This window comes from Chanos chanos, chromosome 15, assembly GCF_902362185.1.
Source record: "Chanos chanos chromosome 15, fChaCha1.1, whole genome shotgun sequence".
NCBI classification, from domain to species: domain Eukaryota; kingdom Metazoa; phylum Chordata; class Actinopteri; order Gonorynchiformes; family Chanidae; genus Chanos; species Chanos chanos.
The window spans coordinates 877,501-893,169 of NC_044509.1; the positions used below are offsets into that span (position 1 = coordinate 877,501).

Consider the following 15,669-nt stretch of genomic DNA (forward strand, 5'->3'; position numbering starts at 1 on the left):
GCATGAACCAGGACTGACGTTCGTTTGTGATTCTCAGTCCTGGACAAAAAAGTAAACAACAAATCCTGGTTCGGAAGCATTTTAAGTTTATTGATAACGATAAAAAAAAGCAGAGTGCCAGATATGCAAGATAAAACTCGTAGAAACCATCACTCAACAACAAATCTGAGAAACCATCTGAAAAGTAAAAGTTTATTTCTGAATTTGTAAAATGTCTATCTCAGGGAATTAAGGTCTACAATATCGTTAGTAATGCCTAAATTTAGTTTAGCCTACTGCGCAGATAATCACTGTATTATTTCTGAATGTTTAGGCATCCTCAGCTATGGAAGGAATGCCAACCGTCGACACTGCAAAGACAGCGAACTCTGGATCAGATGATGTAAATAATGCCTATTAAAGACAGCGAACTCTGGATCAGATGATGTAAATAATGCCTATTAAAGACAGTGAACTCTGGATCAGATGATGTAAATAATGCCTATTAAAGACAGCGAACTCTGGATCAGATGATGTAAATAATGCCTATTAAAGACAGTGAACTCTGGATCAGATGATGTAAATAATGTCTATTAAAGACAGCGAACTCTGGATCAGATGATGTAAATAATGTCTATTAAAGACAGTGAACTCTGGATCAGATGATGTAAATAATGCCTATTAAAGAGTGATACACTTTTTAAAAAGTGTGACCTGTAGGTCCTCATATTCATCATGTCTTTTTTCATATTACTGAGTAGAAAGTCGAGTATTCCGAAACAACAGGCCAAAACAATGACGTCACGTCAGAGACATTTGAAGCTTCGTTCAAAAAAGCTTGGCTAAAATTCAACTGGCAAAAAGTGGCATTCGATACAGCCCTACTGAACCACATATACTCTATTAAACTTCTCCAGGCCTGGAAATTCCTATTTTCAAGTTCCATGACTTTTCCAGGTATTTCACGACCGTACGAAACCTATGCCATCTGCATCCGGCACACTCAGAGCGAAACCTAGTGTTACAGTCAGTGACACAATACTGATCCAAACATGTCAGGAAATGGGAACGCCACACAATACTGATCCAAACATGTCAGGAAATGGGAACGCCACACAAGCTGAAATCCTGTACTTCACATTCCCAGTATGCCTCATGCTCACTCAGTCTGCACCACTGCATGAGTCTCACCAGCTGCCAGAACAATCCCCCGCCCCGTCTCGACCTCAGACAGGCATCACCTCAAACAGTGCTGCCATATGCTCTGACTTTTCCCCTTCCTTCATACTAACGTTAATGTGTTGTGAGCTGCTCAACTAAAGCCAACTACGACTACAGTCGGTGAGTATTTCTTTTTTGGTGCAAGAGCAGCATTTCTGTCAAAACAACTCTGCAGCCAAGTATATACTCCTTTACAATGAAGGCTACCATTAATCTGACCTGTTCCCTCTAAAGTCAGGATGAAGGAGTGTGCCAACCTTAGGCTTGGTCCCAGTGGCACCTGGGCTTGTTCTGCATATTTGTTGAGCATTTTATGCATGCATTTTATTCTGTATTTTAGCATTTTAACAGGCTAGATAACAAGCTGTAAAACACAGAGTGTGAGGACTGATCATTTGCCATGAGTCTACTGAGCTGGTGTCATAGCAGATAGCAGACTGTTGGGGCAAAGCTGACATTTCCGTTCGTACAGTAAAGCATGCAAATGCTGCATTTCATTATGCTGCATTACTGCGCCAATACTGCATTTCATTATGCTGCATTACTGCGCCAATACTGCATTTCATTATGCTGCATTACTGCTCCAATGCTGCATTTCATTATGCTGCATTACTGCTCCAATGCTGCATTTCATTATGCTGCATTACTGCTCCAATGCTGCATTTCATTATGCTGCATTACTGCGCCAATACTGCATTTCATTATGCTGCATTACTGCGCCAATACTGCATTTCATTATGTTGCATTACTGCTCCAATGCTGCATTTCATTATGCCGCGTCAGACACCAGATGAAACCTTAGGCCAACGTGGTACTGAGATGACTGAAGCAACTGAAACACTAACTGAAACATTAGCTATTCATTTCATTATGTTGCATTACTGCTCCAGTGCTGCTGTTCCTTCCCCTCTCTTCTGTAAGTCTAATTATCTGTCTGTCAAACCCTTATTCACAAAGGAATCTACTACTGCAACTTTTGACATTCCATTACTCCTGCATAGACAACCACTCTTTTCTTTCTTTTCTTTTCTTTTCTTTTCTTTTCTCTTCTTTTCTTTTCTTTTCTTTTCTATTGTAACTAAAACTACACTGTCTGCTCAACAACATCTTCAGTACTTTCTATGTCTCTATCACAACATCTTCAGTACTGTCTATGTCTCTATCACAACATCTTCAGTACTGTCTATGTCTCTGTCACCTCCCTCCCATCCGTCCATCCACACACACCACTGCAGGGTTTAAACGGATCTCAGCAGACCGCGGGTGCTGAGACACGGCCAGTGGTAAACACCTTCACCAATACAAACGTCTGAAAGTCTTCCACAGGACAGGCTTTTTCACCTCAACAGAAAGTCTGTGACCAAACTTTGAATATTCTGGTCAGAACCTGTTGGTTACCTAGTAACAACATCTCAGGTCTGTAGGATATTCGGGTACCACTTTACAATAGGACTACCCTTATAAAGGGTTTGCGAATGGTTTACGATTAGTTTATTAATTAGGTTGTGAATACTTTATATATCATTAATAAGCTGTTATAAAACTTTGATAAAAAGCCCAGCAGTCACCTCTTGCTTGCCAAACAGTGATCCCACATTTATCTGTACTGTTCGGCCTCCCATCTCATTGGTTACTAAGGTTCAGATTCATACGCTAAGGCTTTGCCAATATTGTTTACCATGACATTTTCAGCATGCTTTGTGTATTGTTCATCATGTAGTCTTTGTGTTGTGCTGTTAATTCTTATCATAGTTTAATGTAATCTGTGTACCGTAAATGTAATTGTCTGCGTGAATGATGTACTTCCCTCCTTTCGTGTCAGCATGCTAAGTGGTAAGTTACTTCTTGGTTTGCGCTGTTGCAAAATAAAAGGTAGTGTTATCACTCTAGAGAAAACCCAGAAACTCATGAGTAAATGGTGATGTGTTTCACACTTTATAATAAGGCTTCCTTCTCCAGTTATAAATGTTAGTAATTCATCAATAGATGGTCATGTGTTTCACACCTTACAATAAGGCTCCCTTTCAGCAGGTATAAATGTTAGTAACTCATAAATAAATGGTCATAAAAATGAGATGAATCTGACCGTTTAACATGCTCACTGATGAAAGGAGAACATAAAGTGAGCTAAGCAACGAGCAAGATCTGAGATTTAACAGAATAGACAGATAAAAAGTGCAGCAGTGACTTGATCTTGACAAATAGTGAACCCGCAGCGATGCATGAAAACTGTGTTATAACTTGTTTATAAGTGTTTATCAATGATTTATAAAGTGTTTACAATCTAATTCATAACCTAATTGTAAGCAACTTATGAGTCCTTTATGAGGGTAGTCTTATTGTAAAGTGGTACAGATATTAGTGATTTATCCTCTGTTATAACCTTGTGACATAAAGCCTTGATTTGTCCTCTAATGCAAACCTGCCTAATAAAACTCTATGCTGTATTTGTTTTCAGCTGTCCATATACTGATATAATAGTATACCCTATTTCAGCGCTGCGTAGGAGAGCTCCGTCTATGGCTATGGTATAGTTGGTTCCTCATATCTGCAGGGGAACACAGGCACTGAGTTCTGAGAATCTGAGAAAGTGAGAGTGTGCTACTCACAAGGTAGTGACATGAGACCCTGTGACTGACAGGGAACAGAAAAAGTGTCAGAGTGAACTGGTGACCCTTAACGGGGGTTACAGAAGAACTTATGCTAGAGATAAACATCCACGCCTGGGGATTTTCCCAGAGAGAGAGAGAGAAACTGGCCAAAATGTTTCACTTCAACAACTCTTCAACGTCTCAAAAAAACAACAACCACTCACCCCCCACTCCTTCCTCTATGCTGTTATTTCACACTCCCCTTCCTGTAATTCTCGTATTGTAAAAACCTTTACTCCACAGTTAGACATGCGGTGGTGACTGGTCCTCAGTCGGCGCCAGTCTGATGTCTCATGTTTGACTCCAGCATAACTAAAGAGCGGCTGTCATTATGCGAAACGGGAAAAAGCAGAATCTGATGTATGACTTACCATTGCTCTGTCTCTGTTGCACGCTAGTGACAGTCCCAGTGCGATATTGGCCTCAGCTGTAGGACACAGCAATGAGAACTGTGAGCTTGGTTACATGACAAAGTCTCAGAATTTCAACTGACCAAACCTATTTCAGTGAGAGGTACAGTAAGTCATTTCTGAGATGTAAACATTCATACATACATACATGTCAGGTTATGGCCTCTTTCAGGGGTAAAATGAGAAACAGTATTACAGTATAGGTCAGTCTATTCCATTTCAGTTCAGTACCAGTTGTCTCGGACCTTAGACAATACACACTGTCTACCAGAGTCTGTGTGACTGGGCCATCCGTGACCCCACACATGCCAGCTACTTCTGCTGTGTAAATATACTCATGGTGTGGCTATTTCTAATACACACACACACACACATGCACAGACACACACACACGCACACAAACACATACACACGCATGCACACACTCATAGAAAAGAGAATCACTAAAACATCTCACAACTGGTGTGAGTCAAACACATATAAGGTTATAGTATCACTGAACAATGTTTGATGTTTGAGACCACAAATTTCATTTAAGAAGTGATTTTATTTTCAGAACTGTCCTCATCTTGTCCTGCTCTCTTAATCGGTCTTCACACAGTCACCTTTCTACTTACATCAGTGCTGAGAATTACTATGTGACTCAGAGAACAGTTGGGAAAGCAGGAAATCAGCAGATATTGAGAAAGAAGAGACAGACAGAGGCAGGGAGTGAGAGATAGACAGAGGGTTGGAGAGAGAGACAGAAAGTATGTCTGATTCAGCAGATCTGTCTCCTGTTAAACCGTTTACCTGCACATTCTTGTTCTCTCTCTCCCTCCCTCTCTCTCTCTCTCTCTCTCCCTCCCTCTCTCTCTCTCTCTCTCCCTCTCTCTCTTTCTCTCTCTCTCTCTCTCTCTCCTTGAATTTCATTATGCCTAATGTTCCTAGTTAGATTACTTTCTTACAAAGATTAAAGCACAGATTACCAATCTTACCATTAACAGACATACGAGTGCACTGGTTGTCCTGGTACCTACACCTGTACACAGCACCTGTCCCGCTGCCATAGTGAGGAGCTGTCACCAGTACGCTGAGAGACAAACAGAGAGATGGAGTGATAAAAGAGTGACAGATAAAAGGAGAGATGGAGTATTACAGCAGAGTCAGTGTGGGAGTAGTAAATCATAAGGACAAGTCCTTAAACAGAGATTTTTATCTGAACCTTTCAGCGGACTGACTACAAACCTGCAGTATAATGAACTGTCTGTTCATGACACATTGGAGAGAGTCATGTTGATATTATTTACTGAAATACAGTATTTTTGAGAATGATGGGACTAAAACCCTGTACACTAGAGACTATATTTACACTTCTAAAAACCACTGTGCAGGACAGTGTAGTGTTTTAGTACTAGAGACCATATTTACACTTCTAAAAACCACTGTGCAGGACAATGTAGTGTTTAACAGTGTGTCTGATCTTTCAGCGGGATGATGCTAGTGAGGGTTATTAAATGACAAATTCAGTAACATGAAAAATTACAGTGTGTCCTCCCTGATCCCCAACTGTGCACACAGTCTGTTTATTGAAAATATACTCGAGATTCTCAAAATCTGAAATAATTCTAAAGATTATATGTTGATTCAAGATCAGTAGGTCTAGAGCAAAGTTAGACAGGCAGACATTGCCTTCTAATGTGTTTACAAAATTTCCAGAATTTCCATCAGAGCATACAAACTTGTTGACATTGTATTAACAATCCTACCAAACAGCAGTAGGGACAAACAGTAAACATTCATTGTTGCCTATGCTGCAGAAATATTACTGTTAGAATTCAACCCTGCCACGCTTTATATATCATAATATCATCAAATATTCAACAATAAAATCAACAGAAATTCTATAACAGCATAACAAAAGGGTTCATACTTGCTCTAAAAAAATAAATATATGTACGACAGTTGTGGCTTACTGTGGGAAATCAAAACTGAATATGAAGTTGAGGGGAGCTGAGGTGACGGAGGACAGGAAAACCGCCTGCGTTAAAATGAGGAACGTGGAGCATCTTGTGAGGTTATACTTTAGTATAGGTTTCACAAATAATGAAATATTTAATGTTTGGCACATCAGCAGCGTGGCGGAAGGCTGCTCTTCCGATATTTCTCCTTCCCCTTCCGATATTTTCCGACTTCATTCTAGTAATATTATGACTTTTCTCGTAAAATTACGACTTTATTCTCATAACAGTATGGCTTTTTCTTCTAAGATTACGACTTTATTTTCGTAATATTACGACCTTATTCTCGAAAGCTCAACCCCTCCCCCCCTTTCACAATATCGACAAACCGGGTCATAGCTCATTACCATAAGGTTCACTGAACTTCAGCTTTATTCTGACGCCCGAGCCCCAGCCACGCCGCTCCTCGCCGCCTAAAGACGCTGGCTCACATAGAACATGAACGACTTCTGGTCGCTTTGACGCTCTCGCCGCTCTCGGTGTGAATGTACAGTTATACTCCGTCATAAAGAGCTTGTGTTTACACGGTTAACGTTTTACACGGCTTTATAAAATAGCAGTTGCAATCAACGTACACTTACGTCTGGACTAATCGTTGTACACGTAAGTCACTCGTGGTTCCTCCTGTGCTGGGAGAGTGCCCACCCTGAAGTAGGAGCTAAAAAAGTCCCTAAAAACGGCGTTCTAGGAACTATGATCGTCCTCAGTTTCTGCAGTGCAGACACACAAAAAGCAACAGTTACAGCAACAGCTCTAAGAACAATGAAAAGGTTCCTCCGGTCTAAACGCGCCTAATGACTTAAAAAAGTGTATAGCACAGTAAACATTGGCATTTTGGCAGAATTACGCTTTTGCACCTCTGCGGCCACAAACTCCTGATGGATATCGCGGAGATTTTCCCTGGCCAAACGACAGCAGGAAAAGTGTGCATAGATGTACATTAGATGTTCTCTTCACAGGCAAGAAAAGACGACCTGTCAGAAATAAGGTTTTCCAGTGCCGTGTTTGTGAGGTGTGAGATCTACAGAACTCTGAAAGATAAGTGCAGAATAAACCTCCCAAGGACACGCACAGAATCTGACTTGCCACTGACTGTGGAACGATTTCCATCATTCTCACGACAACTGGACTTACACCTAAATGTAACGCATGTAGACTTCGTCACTTCGTGCGCTACGTTTGAAATCTGCGGATGTGGAGAACTAAAATGGGATAAGACCTCTGCCGAAGTCGTTCAGCTTCTGACACAAGAGATTCGTGATTTTGGAATTACTTTTTTGTCGTTTCTTACAGTGTTTCATCAAGCAAGGAAAAATGCAATACCTGGGAATAAGGATTAACCACGTTAACACAACTTGATCTTTACCTGTCATATTTCTTGCACTGTCACGGTTCATTTAAGTGCTCACATTCACTACCATTCCACATTTTCACTTTTCTCAGCAAAAAGTTCCATGCCTCTTCACTTAAGGATGTTATACATGACTAAATGGGTTGCCACGTTATGTTTATGCATCAGATTTCTGATAAATAGTGATGACATCATCTGTCAGCATGGTCACTCTTACAGTTTCCAAGAAAGATCAAATTAGCCATTGTGGCTGCACCACAGATGCTGGACACCCGTGGAGTCCATACCGAATATTTACGAAGTGGATTGTTAAATCGGTGTGTTTCAATATTTATCTCAGTTAAGTTCATTTGTAACAGTAGCCAACACGTTAACAACGTTACCTGTCTTCATTCCGAGGTCCAAAGTGACACACTCGATGTCCAAAGTGCGTTCCGTCACCTTCCCGGTTGAATATTCTCGGATTTCCCGTTTCCAGGTTAAACCCCCATATGAGAAGAGGAACTGGAAAACAACATCATTAGCAAACCCGTATATTAACTCCGGTGCAAAAAGCAAACACCATTGCAAGCGACAAACTACTATCCGTTGAGACAGTCCCTACATAGAGGGGAATACAGTCTACATTGTGTATTCAGATAACAATACGTGCTTCCTCGCGCACACTGTCAAAAACAAAGGAAAGTACAGTTATCACTTGGTAACTGTAACCCCAGCGGTACTTTCCATGGAGTAGACTGAGGGCTGACGTCTAGAGATGAATTAAACTGTCAGGTTTTTAAAGTAAGACAAATTCATATTGTTTATTGTGAGTTATATTAATTTCGAAATAAGACGTTTTATTCAGAATCGACAAGAACAGAAAAAACACAGAACTACTCACTTTGAAGAAGTCCGCCAAAAATGCAAACCTTGAGTTTCAGTAAGTGATCTGACTTAGTCATGTCCCGGATAAAACGCACAAAATTGACAAAGATTTTTTTTAAAGAAGTGAAAATTACACGATTATACAAATCAATGAAAAATAAGCTAGAACACTCTACTTGAAGAGTTTCTGAGTGTGTTACGAATAATATTGTTAGATTTAGGCGAAGCGTCGACCGTGGGAAACGTATGAAAAGATGAAAACGAAAGAGAGCGTCTCCTCTGAAGCGGAGTGCGGAGAGGGGTCACAAACTCTGAGGAGGGCGAGCGTGCTCTAGTACGCGCGGTTTGCTCGCGCTCAGCGATACGAAACCACAACGAAAACACGCCCCTGCTCAGAATGAACAAGTGGAATACTGACGAAAAATAACAGTACGCCTCAGATACCATATGATATTCAGTAATGATATTCATACCATGCTAATGCTATCCATTAGGTGATGGAATTTGACCTTTGGGTCTGCAATGTGGAATATATGAAGCATATAATTACAGTCCTATTGTATTATTTTAAGAGCTGAGTAAAATGCTGCTGTTGTGAATAAATGTACAACACCTAATTTTTGACAAAGTTAGCAGCTGTGTGGAAAGCATTTTTATGTTAATATAAAGAATTAATTAAAGCATCACGCATATGTGCTCTTGGTGCACTCATTGTACCTCAGAGTACAAACATGTCAGTGGATTTGTTAATGTACATTAAATTCTGGCCAACTTGTGTTTATGGGTATGGAGGTTATTTTTTGCACATGCCATAAATTATATATATATATATATATATAGATTGATGCCATCAAGTCATTTTAAATTCAGACTGACAGTAATTGTGCCCCCCACATATCCCAGCTACTTATTTTATACCCAGAAAGCCCAACTACCACAGCTTTGAAGGTCCAGATCTCGTAGGAATACACAGGAAATACTGGACCAAAGTGGGCTTTTTTCCTGAATCTGCCCGGTGTTGAATGGCTCAGAGGTTTTAGGCTAGAGTCAAATGTCATCCCATTGCTATATTAGCAGTGGCAGAGTCCATGCTGCGAAAGCCCAGACTGGCCAAGACAGGCATGACACATACATCCTGGTTTCCTTAAGTCGTTACCTCAGATTGAGATCAACATCCCTGAGCTATGCTCCCATGAAAACACGTTTTCCCAGAAAAAGCCGTATGTTAATATGACTGCAGGTCCCCACAATTCTGAACTCTGGGGGTGAAATAATGTTGATGTCTAAGCACTCTAAATTTATCAGTCACTGTCAATCATTTTATTTACTCCTCCACCAAAGCTGTTTATTTTTCTTCCTTTGAGGATTTATCACCAGATGTAGACTGAACAGAGGAAATGAACGTGGATAAGAATGACACTACTAGTTTATGACGTTAACAAGTCTTTACATGACAGCCTGTCTCCCTCTAGTGGAAGTAGGCAGACCTGAGACCTTAGAGCAGATGATTCCAACCCCCAGTCAGTCCATGAGTAGTTCAGAATAGGAACAGACACACAGGAGCAAAGTTAGGATGTGGTACAACCAACAGTGACCCTTTATTCTAACCCCAAGTTGATCTGTTTTCTTTATTCTAATCTGCATTGTCTGAAACATATCAATTCAATTTAACTTTATTTGTACAGGACATTCAGTTTAACTTTATTTGTACAGGAGACATAAACAACGCAGGATCTGATATCCTCAGAAGTGTTAGGTTAGCTCTGCTACTCTGAGCACTTAGCCTGTAAATTACCTGCCTGTCTCACTGTGTTTGCCTGTAGATTACCTGCCTGTCTCACTGCGTTTGCCTGTAAATTACCTGCCTGTCTCACTGCGTTTGCCTGTAAATTACCTGCCTGTCTCACTGTGTTTGCCTGTAAATCACCTGCCTGTCTCACTGCGTTTGCCTGTAAATCACCTGCCTGTCTCACTGTGTTTGCCTGTAGATTACCTGCCTGTCTCACTGCGTTTGCCTGTAAATTACCTGCCTGTCTCACTGTATTTGTCTTTAAATTGCCTGCCTGTCTCACTGCGTTTGCCTGTAAATCACCTGCCTGTCTCCCTGTGTTTGCATTTAAATCACCTGCCTGTCTCACTGCGTTTGCCTGTAAATTACCTGCCTGTCTCACTGCGTTTGCCTGTAAATCACCTGCCTGTCTCACTGCATTTGCCTGTAAATCACCTGCCTGTCTCACTGCGTTTGCCTGTAGATTACCTGCCTGTCTCACTGTGTTTGTCTGTAAATTACCTGCCTGTCTCACTGCGTTTGTCTGTAAATTACCTGCCCGTCTCACTGCGTTTGCCTGTAAATTACCTGCCCGTCTCATTACGTTTGTCTGTAAATTACCTGCTTGTCTCGCTGCATTTGCCTGAAAATGATCTGCCTGTCTCACTCCGTTTGCCTGTAAATTACCTGCCTGTCTCACTGCATTTGCCTGTAAATTACCTGCCTGTCTCATTGCGTTCACCTGTAAATTACCTGCCTGTCTCACTGCGTTTGCCTGATTGGATTTTTGGTTACTGTACATGCCTGTGAACCTGTCCATGAGCCCTGCTTGGTGTGGTTCTCAGTCCAAGTATTTCCTGAACCAGCATACTTAACTCTGGCAGGCCTAGCTAGGGCTGAACCAGCATGCTTAACGCTAGGCTTCCACACAGAGGAACACCGTGTGAATTTTGCACTGGGGGCATGGTCGCGAAAACAGCAAGCAAATCACCTAGCTCAAAAGTTCAAGTGCTTAAATGATGGTCTCAGTGGTCTACTTGCCCCAACCAGAGCCGTTGAGAGAGTTTTTTTGTACCACTCCAGCCCCGAGTAAGCACACGTAACATGTAAACAACAACCCCTGTTGATGTAGACACAAATGGTTGCCGATGCATCTTTTAAACATATACATGAGGCACTTTAGCGCCGGAGGAACTTTTCCATAGTTATTAGAACTGTTGGAGAAAGTACCCCTTTTTTCGCATGTTCGCACCGCAGGAACTTAGAACAATTATAGTTCTTAGAACGCTGTTTTGAGGGGCTTTTTTAGCTCCTACTTCAGGGTAGGTATTTTCGCAGCGCAACAGGAACCTTATGACATAGGTGTACATTGGTCCAGACGTAAGTTTACGATAATTGCAACCGCCATTTTTAAAAATCCGTGTAAAATATAAAGTCTTAGAACGTCTTACATTTAGTTTTTATATTTTCAGGTCTAAAAAATGTATTGTATATCACCAACAATGACCATTTCCGCAACGTCCAATGTATATTTGTATGTAGAAGAGGTAGCGTACACTCGGCTTCGGTGGGTGCTTGTGTGGCTGTGATCTGCATTTTAACCTAGAAGAAGAATGTGTTTAAGGAAAAAAACAAAAAAAAAACGACGCTGCGAGCAAGCGTCAGGCACAAGCGCTACGCTAGCAGCCGAAAAGTACTATGCCCATCGAGTCATTCACTGCTACTGCGGTGGTAAATGGAAGGGGACATTTTTTTCCATTGGACTGGACCCATGCAGTTTTATTTTCATTAATGAGAAGGCAGTTATGTTATCTAATGTGCACTCAATATTTCTGTCATTCAAATTCAATGTAACTCAGTAATTGTGTACACTGTAGTCTAATTTGTCGATTTCTTTTGCCACAGTAATGGTATTTTTTCCCCCCCTTTTGGTGGTATTTAAAAGGTCTTAAAAGTCATTTATTTTGTACTTAAAAATGTGCAGCTACCCTGGCTAACCGTGTAAACAACAGCTCTTAGCGTGGCGTTGCTATACCACCTTCGGCTGGCTGGCGTCACTTCAGCATTCCTACTGGTGGTGCGAATGCAAACAGAAAAAAAGCCCTAGAACGTATGTAGTTCTAGGGGACACTCCCCAGGTGGTAGTTCCTATCAAATGAGACCCTAGAACTGTTCGGCCTGAGAGCGCCTATGTTTTCATGCTACATGTAGCATTTAGCCACCGCCATCTTGGTCAGACTTTTTTGTCACTCCTGCCTTTCTAGAAAATGTTCCGTACCAGACAGATCACACACTGAACTGATTGGTTGTCGCGTGGTTCTCATTTGCAAAAAGTTGAAAATTCGCCATCTCAATTTCGCATGCTTCTACGAATTCGCACTGTTTTCACAACATCAGAGTGAATTTCACATCCATTCAACCTCAATGAGAGCGATGCGAAATTTGCAGCTGTGGAAATGCACTGTAACTCTGGCAGGCCTAGCTAGGGCAGTACAACTAAAATAGGGAGACGGGCGAGGGCACCCCACCTACCACATATGTCAAATAACAGGACTGATCACATGCACCTGAAGGGTGACAGCACCGAGAGACTCGTCCATCAAAAAACTTTGTGTAATTGGCTCTCCTCCATCTCTGTTCCTTGGCTATATGGTTGACTAAAGAGGAAATATTTGATTTAAGGTCATTTAGTTGTATGGCTGACTAAGAAATGACCTGAATTTGAAGATTGAGAGTGTGTCTGAATCCAAAACATTAATTAGAGGCATGTCCCATAGTTGTAGAGCTCTAAAGGGGGATGTTCTACTGCCTGATGTCACTTTATAAACTCTGACAACTGCCATAAAACCTGTGCCTTGTGAGCAGAGAAGCTGAAAGAGATTTTAAGGGGCTAATATGTCGCTCCTGGGGGAGCCAAGTCGAGATGTCATCATCCCCAGACCCTGAGATTGGGCACCAAGCCCCAGTAAGCCCTTACGAGCTGAATGCAGTAGCAGCTGACCTGAAACTGAAGATCATAACTAAGCTGAACACCTAGAACCCCTGACGGTTACCAAGACTAAGTGAAGTGAAGTACCTCCTGAAAGTCAAGGCAACATGGAGGGTAGGTTAGTCAGATCAAGGCAACACGGAGGGCGGAGGGCTGTGATTAAAAAAAAGTCTCAATACCGTTGTGGGGCTGTGGCGATATTACATGGTTATTTCGCTAGTATATGAGCGTTCTACTATCTGTCCTTGTCAAAAATTGCAGCGTCCTGATTAAGAAACTTCAGCCAAGCACGACAATAATTTTAAAAAACAAAAAAAAAACAAAACAAAGGCAGTGTGCGTATCACATCGAGGATTGCCAATCAAGAGCTTTATTTGACAGGTCACAGTTTGCTGGGAAAAGAAGTTGTTGGCTGCTGCAGGGGAGTCATGAGTGTAATCAGAAAAGAGGTACTGTTAGCTGCACACGTTTAGCATGTAGTTTTAAAGCTACATTGGTTTTGTCATTATGGAGCCACTGTCAGTATGTTGTTATCAAATCATAATATCTGGATGTAATGGTGGGCAACTCTAAGAACCATGTGCTGCACAAATGCTGGATGCTTGTGGGAAAATTGCTAATGTTACCCTGCTAGGTTTCAGACCGGAAATGTTGTTTAGCCAGCTAAGCAAGTTAGCTTGGTAGCTCACAAAGATAGACAGATTTGTACATTCATTTGTATGGAAACGAATATTCTTTTTTGTGTTTTTGTCATTAAGTGGTATGAAATTGCAAACACTCTGTTGCTAACAGGTTTACCAGACGTTACCTTCACCTAAGCCAAATCACTGTCTGAATTAGCTAACCAGCCTCGATTTGCTAACTGGCCGTCACAGGCTGTCATTGGCAATCAAGTTCATATATAAAAAAACAAACAAATACAGTTGCTTTAAGTTGCTTTAGTGGCTAAAGCAGAAGCACTTCCAGTTAAAAGAAAAAACAAATTTTACACAAATAAAAGATGCTGATTTATTACTTAATAAAAGGACTTTTTTCAAATAATAATTCTTCTGTTTTTAATATCGCGATAAATATCATAACGTGGACTTTTTATCTTAGTATTACCGTACCATGAGTTTTGGGTGTAGTTACATCCCTAGTCATAACTATAATATATTTCCCCATCTCACATTGTATTGTAAAATGCTATGCTATTCCATCGATCCAATCTATTTTCTGTAAAATATCTAGATTTTTGGCGAGATCCAATACTTTTTTGAACCTTTTGACACTTGACAAGCCTCTTAGATTTATACTTACAACAATAACTCATTATAAAGGAAATAACTGAAAAGCTTTCAGACACTAATTGTGTTTCTTCTAACATTTCAGATCTGTTCTGTCTTTTATCATTTCTTTTTTCCTCTAATAGTTTCCAAACCTTTTTTCTTCTGAACTGCTGTTTTCTTAAAGCATAGTCCAAGTCAGGCTTTATCTTGTTTCTCTGTTTGGCTTTCAATCCGTTTTCCTTCTCAAATGGTTAGGTGTCCTTTCTCCCATTAACTCACTATATCCATGAGGTGTCAGAGTGGAGATCCATCAGTCACTGTTCCCTCCATTTGGGTCTCCCCGGCTCTTTGCAATACCTGCTCTGTGTCATCAGCACCTTCCTTCTCTTCATCATCTCCATTGCCTCCAGCGTCTTGTACTGTGCGTCCACACATTGATGTGGGCTCTCCTCTGGACCTGTCAGTGCTGGGCTCCCTACCTCCCTTGCTTCCATCTCCTCAGTGGTCTCTTGGTTAATATGGTACATCTCAGGGGAGTTTCCCGCACCATCAGAGGTTTCCTCCATCTCCTGCGCCTCCTGTTCTCCACTCTTCACACACATGCAGTGAGTCATTGCCCCGCTGCAGTCTGGGCATGTTGTTGCGTGACAGCTGTCTCTATCACGGACTACAGCTGAGAAATTCAGAGATTACCTGTTGGTGGCTGAGGTAACTGCAATCCCTTAGTTCACTTAGCAACGGGGAATTTGGGGAAGTGGAACAACAGTGGGTAGCACAACTCGCCAGTTTCACGTATATGATTACGGATAGGCCAGGGGTACAGAATAAAAATGCTAATGCTCTCTCCAGACTTTCCAGCAGGAGGACTCTTGATGTGCTGGCCAGGGTACGATTGTGAGGTCCCAGCTCATCCTATAAACCATTATGTCATTATGTCCTCTCTCTCCAGTGCATCTTTAAAATCTCCTATCAGAATCACATTTCTCCATCCATCACTTAAACTACTCAAATTTTAAAAACCTTCCCTTTTGTCCTCTCTATCTGGTGCATGTGCGTTACACAATGTTATCTCCTCTGTATTGTAGATTATTTTAACCACTAATTATTTCCCCCTTATATCCCCCACCAATATCTCCCATCCATACCCCCCCCCCCCGTTTTATCA

At 41.3% G+C, this 15,669-nt stretch overlaps 1 protein-coding gene across 1 annotated transcript in view; it reads right to left on the reverse strand.

Moving 5' to 3' along the window:
- The window catches only part of LOC115828804 (integrin alpha-X-like), a 40,351-nt gene extending 25,233 nt beyond the window's left edge, over positions 1 to 15,118 (reverse strand). The window contains exon 1 of the mRNA XM_030792902.1: positions 14,862 to 15,118. Coding sequence (XP_030648762.1) covers positions 14,862 to 15,118 — 257 coding nt within the window. The remainder of the gene's footprint in view (positions 1 to 14,861) is intronic.
- Positions 15,119 to 15,669: the final 551 nt, after the last annotated feature.